Genomic DNA, 13299 nt, shown 5'->3' with positions numbered 1-13299 from the left:
AATTAAATGTGGAGTTTTCGGTAAGTGAAGAGAAAGCAGACAGTGGGGAATGGTCCTCCTGCCAAACATAAATAATGTTTGTTTAAACAGAATGCATAGGAGTACCTGAGAGATTGAACAGTCATGATTTAGACCAGAAAGTATGCCTGGAAAACTTACCTCCTTTAAGATGACATAAACAGCCCTCCTGCAGGTCTTTCTGATGGCCAGGGTTGACCTTGTAACAAATCCCTTGAAAGACAGTGGACACACTACCAACACTTAGTTACCAGGTAAGCAACTCTAGGAAATGTTTAACGATTAAGGCAAGGAGTGTGTGATGAAGTGTGTCATGGGCTTGGTTTGCTTCCCTCAATTCACCATCATTTTTTAAGTAACAATGAAAGGACCAGGAAATGACTTGGATGAGGTCATCTGAAGAAAGATGAAGTTTTTCAGTCATCCAGGTAGCTCTGTTCCATTGCTGGTGTTCAACATGTCACAGTGCCAGGGCACAGAGCAGACGTGGTCCATGGACCATTTGCTCTTGAGTTGAATGTCTTCACCTGCACAGGCCCCCCACATTGGAATGAAGATACTCAAGGTAAGCCCTGAGCAAGCCTGTGAAGAATTTGCCAAGTTGCTTAACCTCTCTGAGCTTCAATTCCCAACCCAGATGGAAAGATAACAACCCAGAGAGGGTTGTCTATGGATAAAGTGAAGTGACACGTGCTAGTGAGGTCAAAACTTGACAGAACACTACACTATACACTTCTGTCTACTGTCCAGTCAATGAACTTTCCCTGGCTCCTTGTGCCCTGCACTCTGGCTGTCCCCCAGCCTCTCATTTATCAATAAGTCAAACAATCTCAACCATCAGTGACCAGATGTTTCAACAGAGTCACCCCTGAGGGACTGCAGGATGAACTGAGGTTTCTAAACCAAGAAAGGAAAGTTCAACCACATGTTTGCATGCATGTCTTTTATTGTATTCTAAACTTATTTGAAAAAATGTATGATGAGCACTTGGCAGTATTTCTCCAAATGTGTTCCAATAGGTTTTACACAATAAAAGGGCTCTATTGTCAGAGTTGGAAACTGTTGTTTCTGCCTGCTCAGCATTCATCCCTCCCTGCCCAGTAACTACACCTCAGTTTTCCTGTAGAGATCCACCCACCCCCAGCCCTCCTACAGTTCATGTAGTTCACATGGGATTGACCCCAACATACACAATGCTCTGGCCAGGGGTGGAGCTCCATTGAGGCCTGACAATGCACATTTTCTATCTCCCTGGCCATGGTGATCAGGTCAGGGATGAGCACAACACCCAATCCGACAAAAGAGACCCAATTCAGGGATTTTTGCTGGAACCACTAGAAAGGAGAAGCCCTTCAGTTAATAGGATACTTTAAGTTCATAATTGCCAAAAACTACCATATGGAAAAGGTCTGCTTAAGAAGGCAATGCAGAAGAAAATAAAGCCAAAAATCAAAGATTAATCTCCCATCACAGCATTCAAGCCCCTTGATCCAGCTATGCCTAAAGCCCACTAACTTTAGGCTCTTCAATTGCCTAAACAAATTCCTTTTTTTGCTTGACCAGTTGTAATTGCAAGAATGCCGTCATACAGTGGGTTATACCAAGTTCCTTTCCTATAGGGCTTCACAGAGCCCTCAGAATGTTAACATGTATCATGAATCTCCAGTGGGAGGATATGGCATGCAGCCTTTCCCAAACTGATGTCTCCAATGAACTTTTTTGAAGACTGTTTCACCGGGCTGGTATAGCACAGAAAACACCTTGGGAAAGGTTGACACATATTACCTATAGGTTAACTTCATATTAAAATGCCCCAAATCCCCACTCTCTTATTATTACAGATAAATGAGACAAGTGGGAATTCATTTATCCAACACTGTTGATGTATTTGTCCAGACTTTAAAAATGTGTATATAATTTTTATTCTTTTTAGTAAATTGAGATCATGAGCACAAGCCATGGTGTATTTTTCAATCTTAATAAAAAATGTATACATGTGCATGCACACTCACGTGTGTATGTGTCCTTATTTTTTTATTACATCAGGATCATAATTTCTGAGCTGCCATACTTTTAAGTTCTGTATTTGTTTTAATTTGGGGGGCCTCTATCCCACTGCCAAGCTATTAGCTGTCACTCCTTTTTGTTTTAAGTGTGTCTGCTTCTAACAGCAGCCCCTCCTACTCTTCTGTGGGCTAGTAAACCAGATAATAGACATTCACTGGAACTGTGTGTGTTTTAAAAAAAAAAATGTGATGAAGAGGGGCCAATATGCTCAGAGACAGCGCCAGGGTAGGGGGTGAGCACAGAGTAAAGCACCTAAGTTTCTATACATGAGATGCATGTCAATGATTTTGGCAACTTAAAGGCTGTTTATTTCCAGGTTCTTGCCTTGGTTTTGGACAGCTGAAGTTTCCAAATAACTGACCTTCAAATATGGGAGGTGTTGCAATACCTAGCCAAGAAAAGAGCCACTCCAAGTTGATAGTAAGCACTGAGCTTTGCTTAAAAACTTTAAAATAAAAAGCACTGAGGTTTTTTTAAAAAACCCAGGAGAACCTACAGTCCAAAAAATTCAATTTCTTACTTTATGTCATTCACTGGCAATAGACATCAAATCACGGTCATTTTTCATGCATTTTGTCTGCCATAACCCTCAAGTAGCTGCTTGCCTGTTTAAAGGGTATTTGTACACTCCCCTGTCTAATGATCCTATAACATGAAATGGAGAGGGATTTGGGACAACGGTGAAGTAATCAAGCTTCCCCCTTATCATTGAAGCAACATCTTTGTGGCCCTGAGTAGACAGGCATGGTGAAGTAGGCAGGCAGACAGCCTGGCTGACTGGTCTGGGCAGTAAAAGCCCAAGAAAAATCAATATTAGGTTCAATCACAGGAGTGACAAGTTCCTGAACCCCTTTGGTTAGCATCAGGCTGGATTTGTTGCCACACTCACAAGCCATCAGGACTCCTTATGTTGGTGTCCAAGGATCCAAAAACAGGGACTGAGGCACCTGGGGCCCAGAAGAATGGCTTAAAGAGGAGCCCAGGATAGGATTGCCTTGATGTCTTTTCCAGAATCCAGACCACATGTTCTGGAAGGGTCACAAGCTCCTAGGCTCCCATTGAACCCCAAAAGTGGGGAGGAGCCAAGCACCTGCTCAGCCAGCCATGTGGAAATTCTGAGCCTGCTCTGCCAAAGAAAACACCCCTGCCTGCCCTCCACCCCCAGCACTTTCATGCTAATGAAATCTCATTAGTGCTTCTTCACCTGCAGCTGGCTGCATCCCAAGTCAAGTGGTGGGCCGCCTCCTTGTGCTTATCCCCTTCCTACTCCCTCACATATGCCATTAAGCTCTAATAAATCACTAATGACAAAATTCCACAGTAAACTAGAAGGAGGATCATCAATGGACAAGGGTTTTCAAGAATTTTGAAGAAGAAATGCAGCAGATGGTGGAACAATGATGGATGAGTGTAGAGGGGAAGCCACAGCCTAGAACAAAAATACAACAAAGATGCTGGAGCTGGTCAGGAACTGCTCTGCCAGGCAGAACCCAGCAGAGGCCTGCTGACCAGATGTGGGTCTGGGTGACGGCAGGGGCAAGCCTGAGAAGCTAGGGGGGCATTTAATCTGCAATTGGGACCTGTGCACACCCCCAATTGCCCCACCTACTTCCTTTTGACAACTGCACAGCTGAAAAGCACTTTTAGAGGAAATGGATCCCTCAGAATTTATCTTCATGCCCTGAATCACAAGTTCCCAAAAAGGTGCATCATTTTGGAAAGATTTTGTTATGCCAATCCCATTGCCTTGAGCTGTTTGCTTCACTCCTGTTTTAGAGACAGAAGCCTGGGGTGAGCAGGACAGATATCCCAACTATGTACATTACTGCAAACATGTTTAGAGCAATGAGACTATAATTAAAAGGTATTTGGAGGACACCACATGAAAACAATGCCATGACACACAGCAGGGAATGCTTGTGCCCCTGGCCACCCCAACACAGGCCCTGACCAGGACGGCTGCTCTGATGTCACAACTAGACTGTGTTCTCTGCTCAGTTGAGGGCTCTCTGAACTGCTAGACCTTCCTCCATGAAATTGTGGGTGCTGTCTGAGCAGAGTAGGAAGAAAGATGGGTGGGCCCAAGGATAGAGGTGGAGAACCCTGGCTGGTGCTGTCTGCATAGCCTGGGGTTCAGCCTCCCTTCACCTGCATACACTGGTTGGCCTTGTACTTATTCTGCACTATCTAGGTTTGCCTTTCTTTCCAGTCAGAGGAAAAGGTCACCCTCCATGTGGACATTCCACTTGAGAAGATGCTAATGAAATCCCATTAGTGCTTCTTCACCTGTAGCTGGCTGCATCCCAAGTCAAATGGTGGGCCGCCTCCTTGTGCTTATCCCCTTCCTACTCCCTCACATATGCCATTAAGCTCTAATAAATCACTAATGATAAAATTCCACAGTAAACTAGAAGGAGGAGCATCAATGGACAAGGGTTTTCAAGAATTTTGAAGAAGAAATGCAGCAGATGGTGGAACAATGATGGACGAATGTAGAGGGGAAGCCACGGCCTAGAACAAAAATACAGCAAGGATGCTGGAGCTGGTCAGGAACAGCTCTGCCAGGCAGAACCCAGCAGAGGTTCTGGATCTAAAATATAGGTACCATAGAAAGCAGCGTGACAAATGGTGCAAAAACTGGGAATTGCTAAAAGAATCACTAACAGTGGGCCCCACCTTCCCCACACTCCAGCCATTATCTAGCAGAAGGTCTTAGAGCCAAGCCAGAAAAGGGGGACTCATCCTTAAAGACACTGACCCTTGTGAAAACATACCGAGTAGTAGAATGGAAAGTCCTTTAAGCTGTTCTTGATGCTATAATTATACCTCAATTGGAGGACAAACTAAAGATGGTTTCCTGATCACCAAAACAAGAGTGATGTGCCAGGGTCTTCACCCACGCAGGTGGCCCCACTGTAAGGAAACCAAAGAATGAGACCCAGCCTGGCCACCAATCCTAACATGGGGGCTGCCCTGTGCACAGCACAGGCAGGGAGACACCATCGCAGGGAGTGGGACCTAATCCCTGATGCTACCCCCTGGCACCATGTCCCAAACCAGCAGACCATGTCCCACCAGCCCAGAGCTTCTGTGCCAACTAATCCCACTATCTCCAGCCCATCAGCCTCACTTGGAAACTCTGCTTCCCTCTGACAGGGAAGACTGTCACTTTGGGGCTTTCAAACCCCTTATCTGTTTTCTTCTCCAAGAACCTCATCCACAGAGCATATGGATTCTGAACTAGAACAGGTTCCCTGATTAGACACAAGACTTTTCCCTTTGAGTCCTGTTTTTTTATCTCTAATAATTTTCCTTTATAACATGCCTAAAGTCTTGAGAAACTTGGTCTGTGGTAGGTGACTAAGCCCCCACTTAATTCTCACAAATAAAAAATATGACATAATATGTGCATATTTTCAAAAGAAAAGAGTTTGTTTAAAGCCTTTTGTCATCACGACTTATGGAACAGGATCATATCAGGTGTTAGAACATTTTAACAGAGCAGACCCCTTTTCCAACCAACTCTTATGTGGAAGCTCAATACACAGAATTGATTACCAAACTGCTGCTATGACAGAACAGGGTAAGGGAACCAAAGCCCCATTTCCTCTGCCCAGCTTTTCTTTCCCTCCCTGTTGGGAACCACCCTGCCTGGTTTCAGAAGCTGTAACCCCACCAAAGCTAAGGCTGAGGGAGCGACCTTGGACCGTAAGACACTAAGGAGACAAAAGCTTATCTGCCTGGCAGGAGCACTGCTTCTGCTCCTTTTATTTCATGCATAACTGGCCCCCAATGCTTGGTTAGTTAACCAATGACGGGTAAGATTCCCCTAGGGGGGAACCATCTAAGACAGGCATGATCACGTGGGAGGCCCCCAGGGAAGGATTTGGGGGACTACAGGAAAAGGGGGTGATAGACCCTTGCCCCTCAGCTTTGACAAAACCTGAGTCCTCATTCTGTCTGCGAGAAGTCTCCCAATCTCTTGGCTGCCTTACTTCCCCTGCCTGTCTTAAGCCTAAAACAATGCCTTAAGCCTGAAACAATGACAGAGAGTGGTATAGCCCTGTGCCGGAAAGGGCGGGTTCTCCGCAATCAGGCCTAAGAAAGAATATGTAAAATCCTGTGAAATATGATTTGTTTAGAATGCTCTCAATTAAATGATAAGGGTCCAAGCAAGAAGTAAGTTTGTTCCTCAAAGTTTTACAGCTCTTTAGCTATCTGACCCTGACTCAAAATAGGCCCTCAGAGTTCTTTGTTGTCTATTGTTTGATCCTTACTGCCTGACAATGATTAATGAGCTTTACCTGTATTCCTGTGCAAACGAACCCAATAAAAGCCCATCGAGGAAAAGGCTCTTGGCCCTTCTCCTTTGAGAGATCGGTCACCTTTCCTCCCCAAGCGGATCATGTCTTGGTAGACTTATTCTCATCCATGGTGGGCAGAGCCTCCCCCCACACCTCCCCTTAACCCAAGTACCTCCTAAAATGACATTTCCAGGCTGGGCAGTTATCAGCCCCAACTCAGAACTAAAAACTTAACTGTGTGAAAAAATGGTAAATATGTTACTTTGTAAAATAATAAAATATAAAATACAAGCAGCTATCCTTATTTGCATGCTTGTAAATACTTACCAATAAAATCATACGTAGATTCAACAAGGCAGAACTTAGCAGCCATCTTCATCATCATCACCACCATCATCCTACATTTAATGAGAGTTAACTATGAGCCAGTGGTAAGTGATTGACATATATTCTATCATTCAATCCCAACAACAAAATCATGTAGCCAGTATCGCTAGTGTCTGTATGCTAAAGAATTTGACCAAGGTCTCTTAGCAAAGGCTGAGATACAAGCCCACGTCTGCCAGACAGTCTCCCTATTTGCTCTCAGACACTGTGTTCTACTAGTCCCCATAATAGCTACTTGTGTCCTTTTTTAATATATTTTCTTCATTTTTTACTTGTGTTAATCACTTTTATTATAATAAAGATATTTTAATCTGAGACCAAAACAGGACAGATAGTGGGGGGAGAGCTGGCTCCTGAAGCCCGAGAGTGGGAAGGGCAGGGATGCCCTGGAGAGCTCCTCTAGCCTGGGGTTGCCACGGAGGTGACCTTACATGTCACAAAGGAAGGGCTCACAGGATACTCCTCACCCTGAGAGGGCTCAGTGCTCCTTAATCAGGAAGGATCTCCATCTTTCTTCTTCTTCTTCCCTTTCTGCTCATCAGAAACATTAGAAAAGCTTACTAGTCTTGATATAAACAAGTATTGTCAACAACAAAAAAACTTTTTAAGTATTATCATATAAACATTTTGAAAAGAAGGGAGAGAGTACGGGAAGTGTAACAGAACCAAAATAGACCATGACTAAAATCAATGAGTCAACACACAGCAGTACAGGTACATTATTTGGGAATATGAAAGGAAACATTAGCAGATACAGAACAAATTAAAATTGTTCTCTGGGGAAGTGATAATGGGGGTGGCCAAGGGCCTGGGGCATAAGAGATTGCTGAATTTTTTTTAAGTATTTTGGCACATTTGGCTTTTCAAGTGCAAATATTTCTTTGATTTGTAAAAAATGATGAAACAAAACCTACCCTCCTTAGTGATCTCTGTTAGCTTAACAGACTCCAGGAAGGGATTCAAAGGGAATGTGGTTTGATGTGGCTTGTGTCACCTGGTCTCTGAGACACAGCAGACAAAGGTGTCTGCTGTTGTGGGAAAAGCACTGGATCTTGAATCAGAAGACCTAGGTTCCTATCTTGGCCTTGTTATTCCAAACTCTGTGGCCTTGACCATTAACTGTAATCTCCCTGAGCCTCTCTACCCCATAAGGGCAGGTATCCAGACCCTGTCTAACCAAAAAGAGGATTAAGTGATATAAATCCCAACCCAATGATGCAAACTAACCTCATGGTGAGACTAAAAGGGGTAGGGACCTAAGCAGTCTGGGCTGGATGGGAAGAGCTGGGAAGCCTGAGGCCTGGCTAAGGGATGCAGGTTTCTCACCCGTGAATGAGGTATTGAACCTAAGCTCGAATCTCTGGACTTGAGCTGAAATTTTCTCTTCACTGCATTGTGCTTCCAAGTTCTCTGAGAACATGGAACATATTTTAAGTTCTATGGACTCGAGAGGTAGTATGCCAGTCTGCATCCACCTGTGAGAGACTTACCCAGATCATGACCCCGGCATTGGGCCCTCTTGAACAAAGTCCCTCTTCAATTTTTCTCAACTTAAAATAATCTCCAAATTGCTTAGCTTTAGAATCAAACTTGGCAAAAGCTTAGACCCAAAAGAGAAATCTCCCATCCTTTCTCCAGGGCAGGGTCCAGCTGACCACTAACTCAAGCTTTGTCACAAGTCTGGCCAGAGTTACCATTTTAGGACAGGAAGGTCCAGCCTTCCCAGGAACTAGCCCAGCATGGGGCCATTCTTCCCAAGCTCTGAGCATTTAGAACTCAAAGCCCAGGGGCTGGCTGTTGAATGTGTGGTTGTCAGGGTCCCTTTGTCCCCCTGTTCCCTCTGGAATCACAACCTACACTGGTGTAGAGGTGGGAGTGGTCTGGCAGGTCCATGCTCCTGTGGGACTGCTATCTCCCATAATCAGAGGGACGCAGGCACCATCAGACAGCACTATTCCTGCTAGTAGGTCACAACGTGAAGAAGTCGAAAGACACCCCGTGCGGCTGCCTGAGAAAGAAAGAACCTGAAACAAGACTCCAGACTGGACACAGGGCACTGCCACCAGGACTGGAGCGCAATGGGAGTGGGGTGGGCGGGGGGCTTGAACCTGAAATCTCTCCAAAGGTCCTAAGGAACACAGCCTGCTCTATGCACAGACAGCGCATGGGGAGTGAACGCACAGACCCGCACATTCGCTCCCTCCCAAAATAAATTTTATTTTTTGGTGCTTCATCTTTGGCAAGGGTTAATCATAATATGAATTCATACAATGATTAAACAAATAACATTCTGGTTCAGAGAAAACCTCATAGAGACCAGCTTTGATTCCATGAGCACAAGGTAAGGGACCCAAAAGGGGAAGACAGCAGAGGGCGGGATAAAGAGTAATTAGCCAGTGACTAAATGTCATTTTCCTTGAGTCAAGTGATTCTCATTTTATTTAAGTGTCCTGGGAATGATGATGAAGTTATTTTTTCCCTATTTGGGGAATTCTTTTCTGTCTAATGAGTAATTTTCAATCATCTGCTTTTAAAAGTATTGTGCAATTTCTAAATAATTTTTTTAAAAATCAGGCCGACACTGCCAACTCCTGCTGTTTGGGGTTTTCCGAATCACCTGCAGAAAGAGGGCTGTTCTGCCGAGAGCATGTCTGGGAAATCGGCCTGTATATCCTATGCCCCGAAGCATCTGTTTCTTCAAAGATGTAGCCAGGAGGCTCAGGGTATGAAGCCAGGCACCTCCCCATTTCCTTGGGAGTAAAGCTGATGGTGTATGTGGTCTGGCCCTCCATAGGGATACTTCCTCGGGGACCAGACCAGGAGGGCTTATAGCTTTTGGTATTAATGGGTGGGTGGGGTACATAGTGGGCCCTAGTGGTGGTCAGGCAGTCCAAGGGCTCGGTGGGACGGTTCAGCTGGGGAATGGGCTTGACTGGCTCTGTGCGCATGCTGGCCCACTGCTTGTAATCATCCTTGGTGGTGGTGGAGCTTTCGAAGCGACCACCCTTCTTGACACAAAGCACTGGTCGGCAGGACTGAGCTGGAGCACCCTTAGGGTACGTGTAATGGGACTGCACTGTTGTCAGAAGGTCCATCTTTTCTTCAGGAGGGGCGTAGGGAGCAGGAGGTTTGCAGAACACCTGGGGCGTCGGCCAAGCTTGGAACTTATCTTGAAACTCCGTGGTGTTAGAGAAAGGTGTGTCTAGCCCACAGGACCTGGCTGGAGGTTTCAAGCTCTTGGCTGGCTCCCCCTTCAGGCCCCGGTAGGACTGTTTGTGAGTGGTGAGGCTCTCAAAGGGTATTTCACAGGCTCTAAACTTCTCCGCCTCGTGCACAAAACGCTTCTCCAAAGGGTGGGCCACGTAGCTCATTTTGTAGTTAGTCAGATCCTCCAGGGGGATGTTACAGACCTTGGGCATGACTGGAGGCTTACAGCTCATGGTGCTCACAAGGCCCTTCACAGAGTAATCATCCTGGTGTGTGGTTCTACTATCAAACCTAGTTGATTCTGGCCAGTACTTGCGTTCCGGACGAAGTAACTCTCGTCTTGGTTGGTTCCAGGGTAAATAATCAGCTGAAAACAAACAGAAGTGGTATTTACTCCCAAATCAATTTACTCAACCTGCATGTATTCCAAGGAACCTTCAAAGACCTAAGCCAGTCTCCAGTGAGATGCTCCTTGGACAAAGGAAAAACAGAATGGATGCCTGCCATCACTTTAATAAGGTCTTGGTGTTTCAACTTTATGGTATCTGCGAGTTACTGCGCAGAAGAGAAAAATTTATAGGAATCTTATCATACCCTACAATGCTGCACATGGGGATTTAAGAGGGCCCACAGCCATGGTAAGATCCAGAGACCCAATTCCAGTAGGGTTGTCCCACCACTGACTTAGCCTTATCCAAGAACAGTTCCATTCCTCTGTGGGGAAGGTGCCCTCTGAATCAACACAGAGTGACTGGAAGATGCCTGTGCTACAGTGAGAGAGGAGATTCACAATCCACCACTAATGGGTTGCCAGCCAGACCAACCCTGGTGTCCCTGGGAAGACTGCTATTGTGTCCATATAACCCACACATCTAATCCACATAAATCAAATAGACTACTCCAGGGGAATAAGGGCATTTTATTGGCTGGTGACAGAATAATAGCAGTTGCCTTTTGTATTGACCTTATTATGTGATAGGCAGTATTCTAAATGCTTTCAGTGGTAATTCTTTTAACCTTCAGACAGCCCTAAGGATGTGGGTACCATCAATATGCCCATTTTACAGAAAAAGAGGCACAGAAAGAGCAGGGAACTTATGCAAGGTCACATAGCTAGAAGTAAACAGGTAAGGAATGCTATGTGCCAAACAAATATACTCAGGGCTTTTCAAACACAGTTTTGTTTCATCTTTACAATAACCCTTTATAATGGGTATGACTGTCTCCATTGCACAGATTACGAAAAGCAAGGCTCAAAGAGACTAAGATACTTGACCACAGGTCACATGGCTGGTGAGATAAAAGTTGGAATTTAAATCACATAGTTGATTGAAAAGCCATGCTTTTCTGACAGCCTGTGTCACAGTTAGGACCATTACATTTCTTTTCTTTTCTTTTTTTTAATTTTATTTTAATCATTGTTCAAGTACAGTTTTCTCCCCCCTACTCCCATTCCAGCCCACCCACCCAACCCTCCCCCCTTCCCCCCCATTACCCCCCACCCCTAGTTTTTGTCCATGTGTCCTCCAAATTTGTTCCTGTAAACCCTACCCATTCCCCCCTGAAATTCCCTCTTCTCTCCCCTCTGGTCACTGTCAGACTATCCCCTATTTCAGTGTCTTTGGTTATATTTTGCTAGTTTTTTTGTTTTATTGTTTAGATTCCTGTTAAAGGTGATATCATGTGGTATTTGTCTTTCACTGCCTAGCTTGTTTCACTTAGCATAATGCTTTCCAGCTCCATCCATGCTGTTGCAAAGGGTAGGAGCTCCTTCTTTCTTTCTGCTGCATAGAATTCCATTGTGTAAATGTACCATAGTTTTTTGATCCATTCATTTACTGATGGGCATCTAGGTTGCTTCTAGCACCTAGCTATTGTAAATTGTGCTGCTATGAACACCAGGGTGCAAATGTTCTTTTGTATTGGTGTTTCAGTGTTCTTAGGATAGAGTCCCAGCAGTGGAATTGCTGGGTCAAAAGGCAGATCCATTTTTAGTTTTCTGAGGAAGTTCCATACTGCTTTCCATAGTGGTTGTACCAGACTGCAGTCCCACCAACAGTACACTAGGGACCCCCTTTCTCCACAGCCTCTCCAACACTTGTTGTTTGTTGCTTTGTTTATGATGGCCATTCTGACTGGTGTGAAGTGCTATCTCATTGTGGTTTTAATTTGCATCTCTCTGATGGCTAGCGATATTGAGCATCGTTTCATGTGTGTTTGGATTTTCTGTATGTCCTCCTTGGAGAAGTGTCTGTTCAAGTCCTTTGCCCATTTTTTAATTGGGTTGCTTGTCTTCTTAGAGTGGAGTCATGTAAGTTCTTTATATATTTTGGAGATGAAACCCTTGTCTGAGGTATCATTGACAAATATGTTTTCCCATACAGTTGGTTCTCTTTTTATTTTGATACTGTTTTCTTTAGCTGTGCAAAAGCTTTTTATTTTGATGAGGTCCCATTTGTTTATTCTTTATGTCCCTTGCTCTAGGAGACAAGTCAGTAAAAAAGTTTCTGTGTGAAATATCTGAGATTTTCCTACCTACATTCTCTTCTAGGACTTTAATGGTGTCACGTTTTATATTTAAGTCTTTTATCCACCTTGAATCTATTTTTGTATAAGGTGTAAGTTGGTGCTCGAGTTTCATTGTTTTGCACGTGGCTGTCCAGTTCTCCCAACACCATTTGTTGAAGAGGCTATTTTTATTCCATTTTATGTTGCTGCTTCCTTTGTCAAATATTAATTGACCGTAGAGGCTTGGGTTTATTTCTGGGCTCTCTGTTCTGTTCCATTGGTCCATGTGCCTGTTTTTATGCCAGCACCAGGCAGTTTGATTACAGTGGCCTTGTAGTGTAGTTTAGTGTCAGGTATTGTGATCCCTCCTACTTTACTCTTCTTTCTCAAAACTGCAGCAGCTATTCGGGGTCATTTATGGTTCCATATAAATTGTTGAAGTGTTTGTTCTATGTCTGTGAAATATGCCATTGGTACTTTAATAGGTATTGCATGGAATGTGTAAATTGCTTTTGGTAGTATGGACATTTTGATGACATTAATTCTTCCAATCCATGAACACGGTATATGTTTCCATTTGTTTGTGTCTTCCTTGATTTCTCTCCTCAGTGTTATGTCGTTTTCTGAATACAGGTCTTTTACCTCTTTGGTTAGATTTATTCCTAGGTATTTTATTTTTCTTTTTGCTATTTCAAATGGGATTTTTTTTCTTGATTTCTGCTTCTGCTGTTTCATTGTTGGTGTACAGAAATGCCTTTGATTTCTGGATATTGACTTTGTATCCCGCTGTTTTGCCAAATTCATTTAT

The 13299-nt window shown here is 44.1% G+C and overlaps 1 protein-coding gene across 1 annotated transcript in view; it reads right to left on the bottom strand.

The window, feature by feature from the left end:
* Positions 1-8976: 8976 nt before the first annotated feature.
* SAXO1 (stabilizer of axonemal microtubules 1) overlaps positions 8977-13299 on the bottom strand; it is a 91753-nt gene continuing 87430 nt past the window's right edge. The window contains exon 4 of the mRNA XM_036020110.1: positions 8977-10350. Coding sequence (XP_035876003.1) covers positions 9347-10350 — 1004 coding nt within the window. The 3' untranslated portion in view covers positions 8977-9346. The remainder of the gene's footprint in view (positions 10351-13299) is intronic.

The sequence above is a fragment of the Phyllostomus discolor genome, chromosome 3 (genome assembly GCF_004126475.2).
Source record: "Phyllostomus discolor isolate MPI-MPIP mPhyDis1 chromosome 3, mPhyDis1.pri.v3, whole genome shotgun sequence".
Lineage (NCBI taxonomy): Eukaryota > Metazoa > Chordata > Mammalia > Chiroptera > Phyllostomidae > Phyllostomus > Phyllostomus discolor.
Note: the sequence above shows the minus strand (reverse complement) of the source record. Positions and strands in the feature narration are given on the sequence as shown.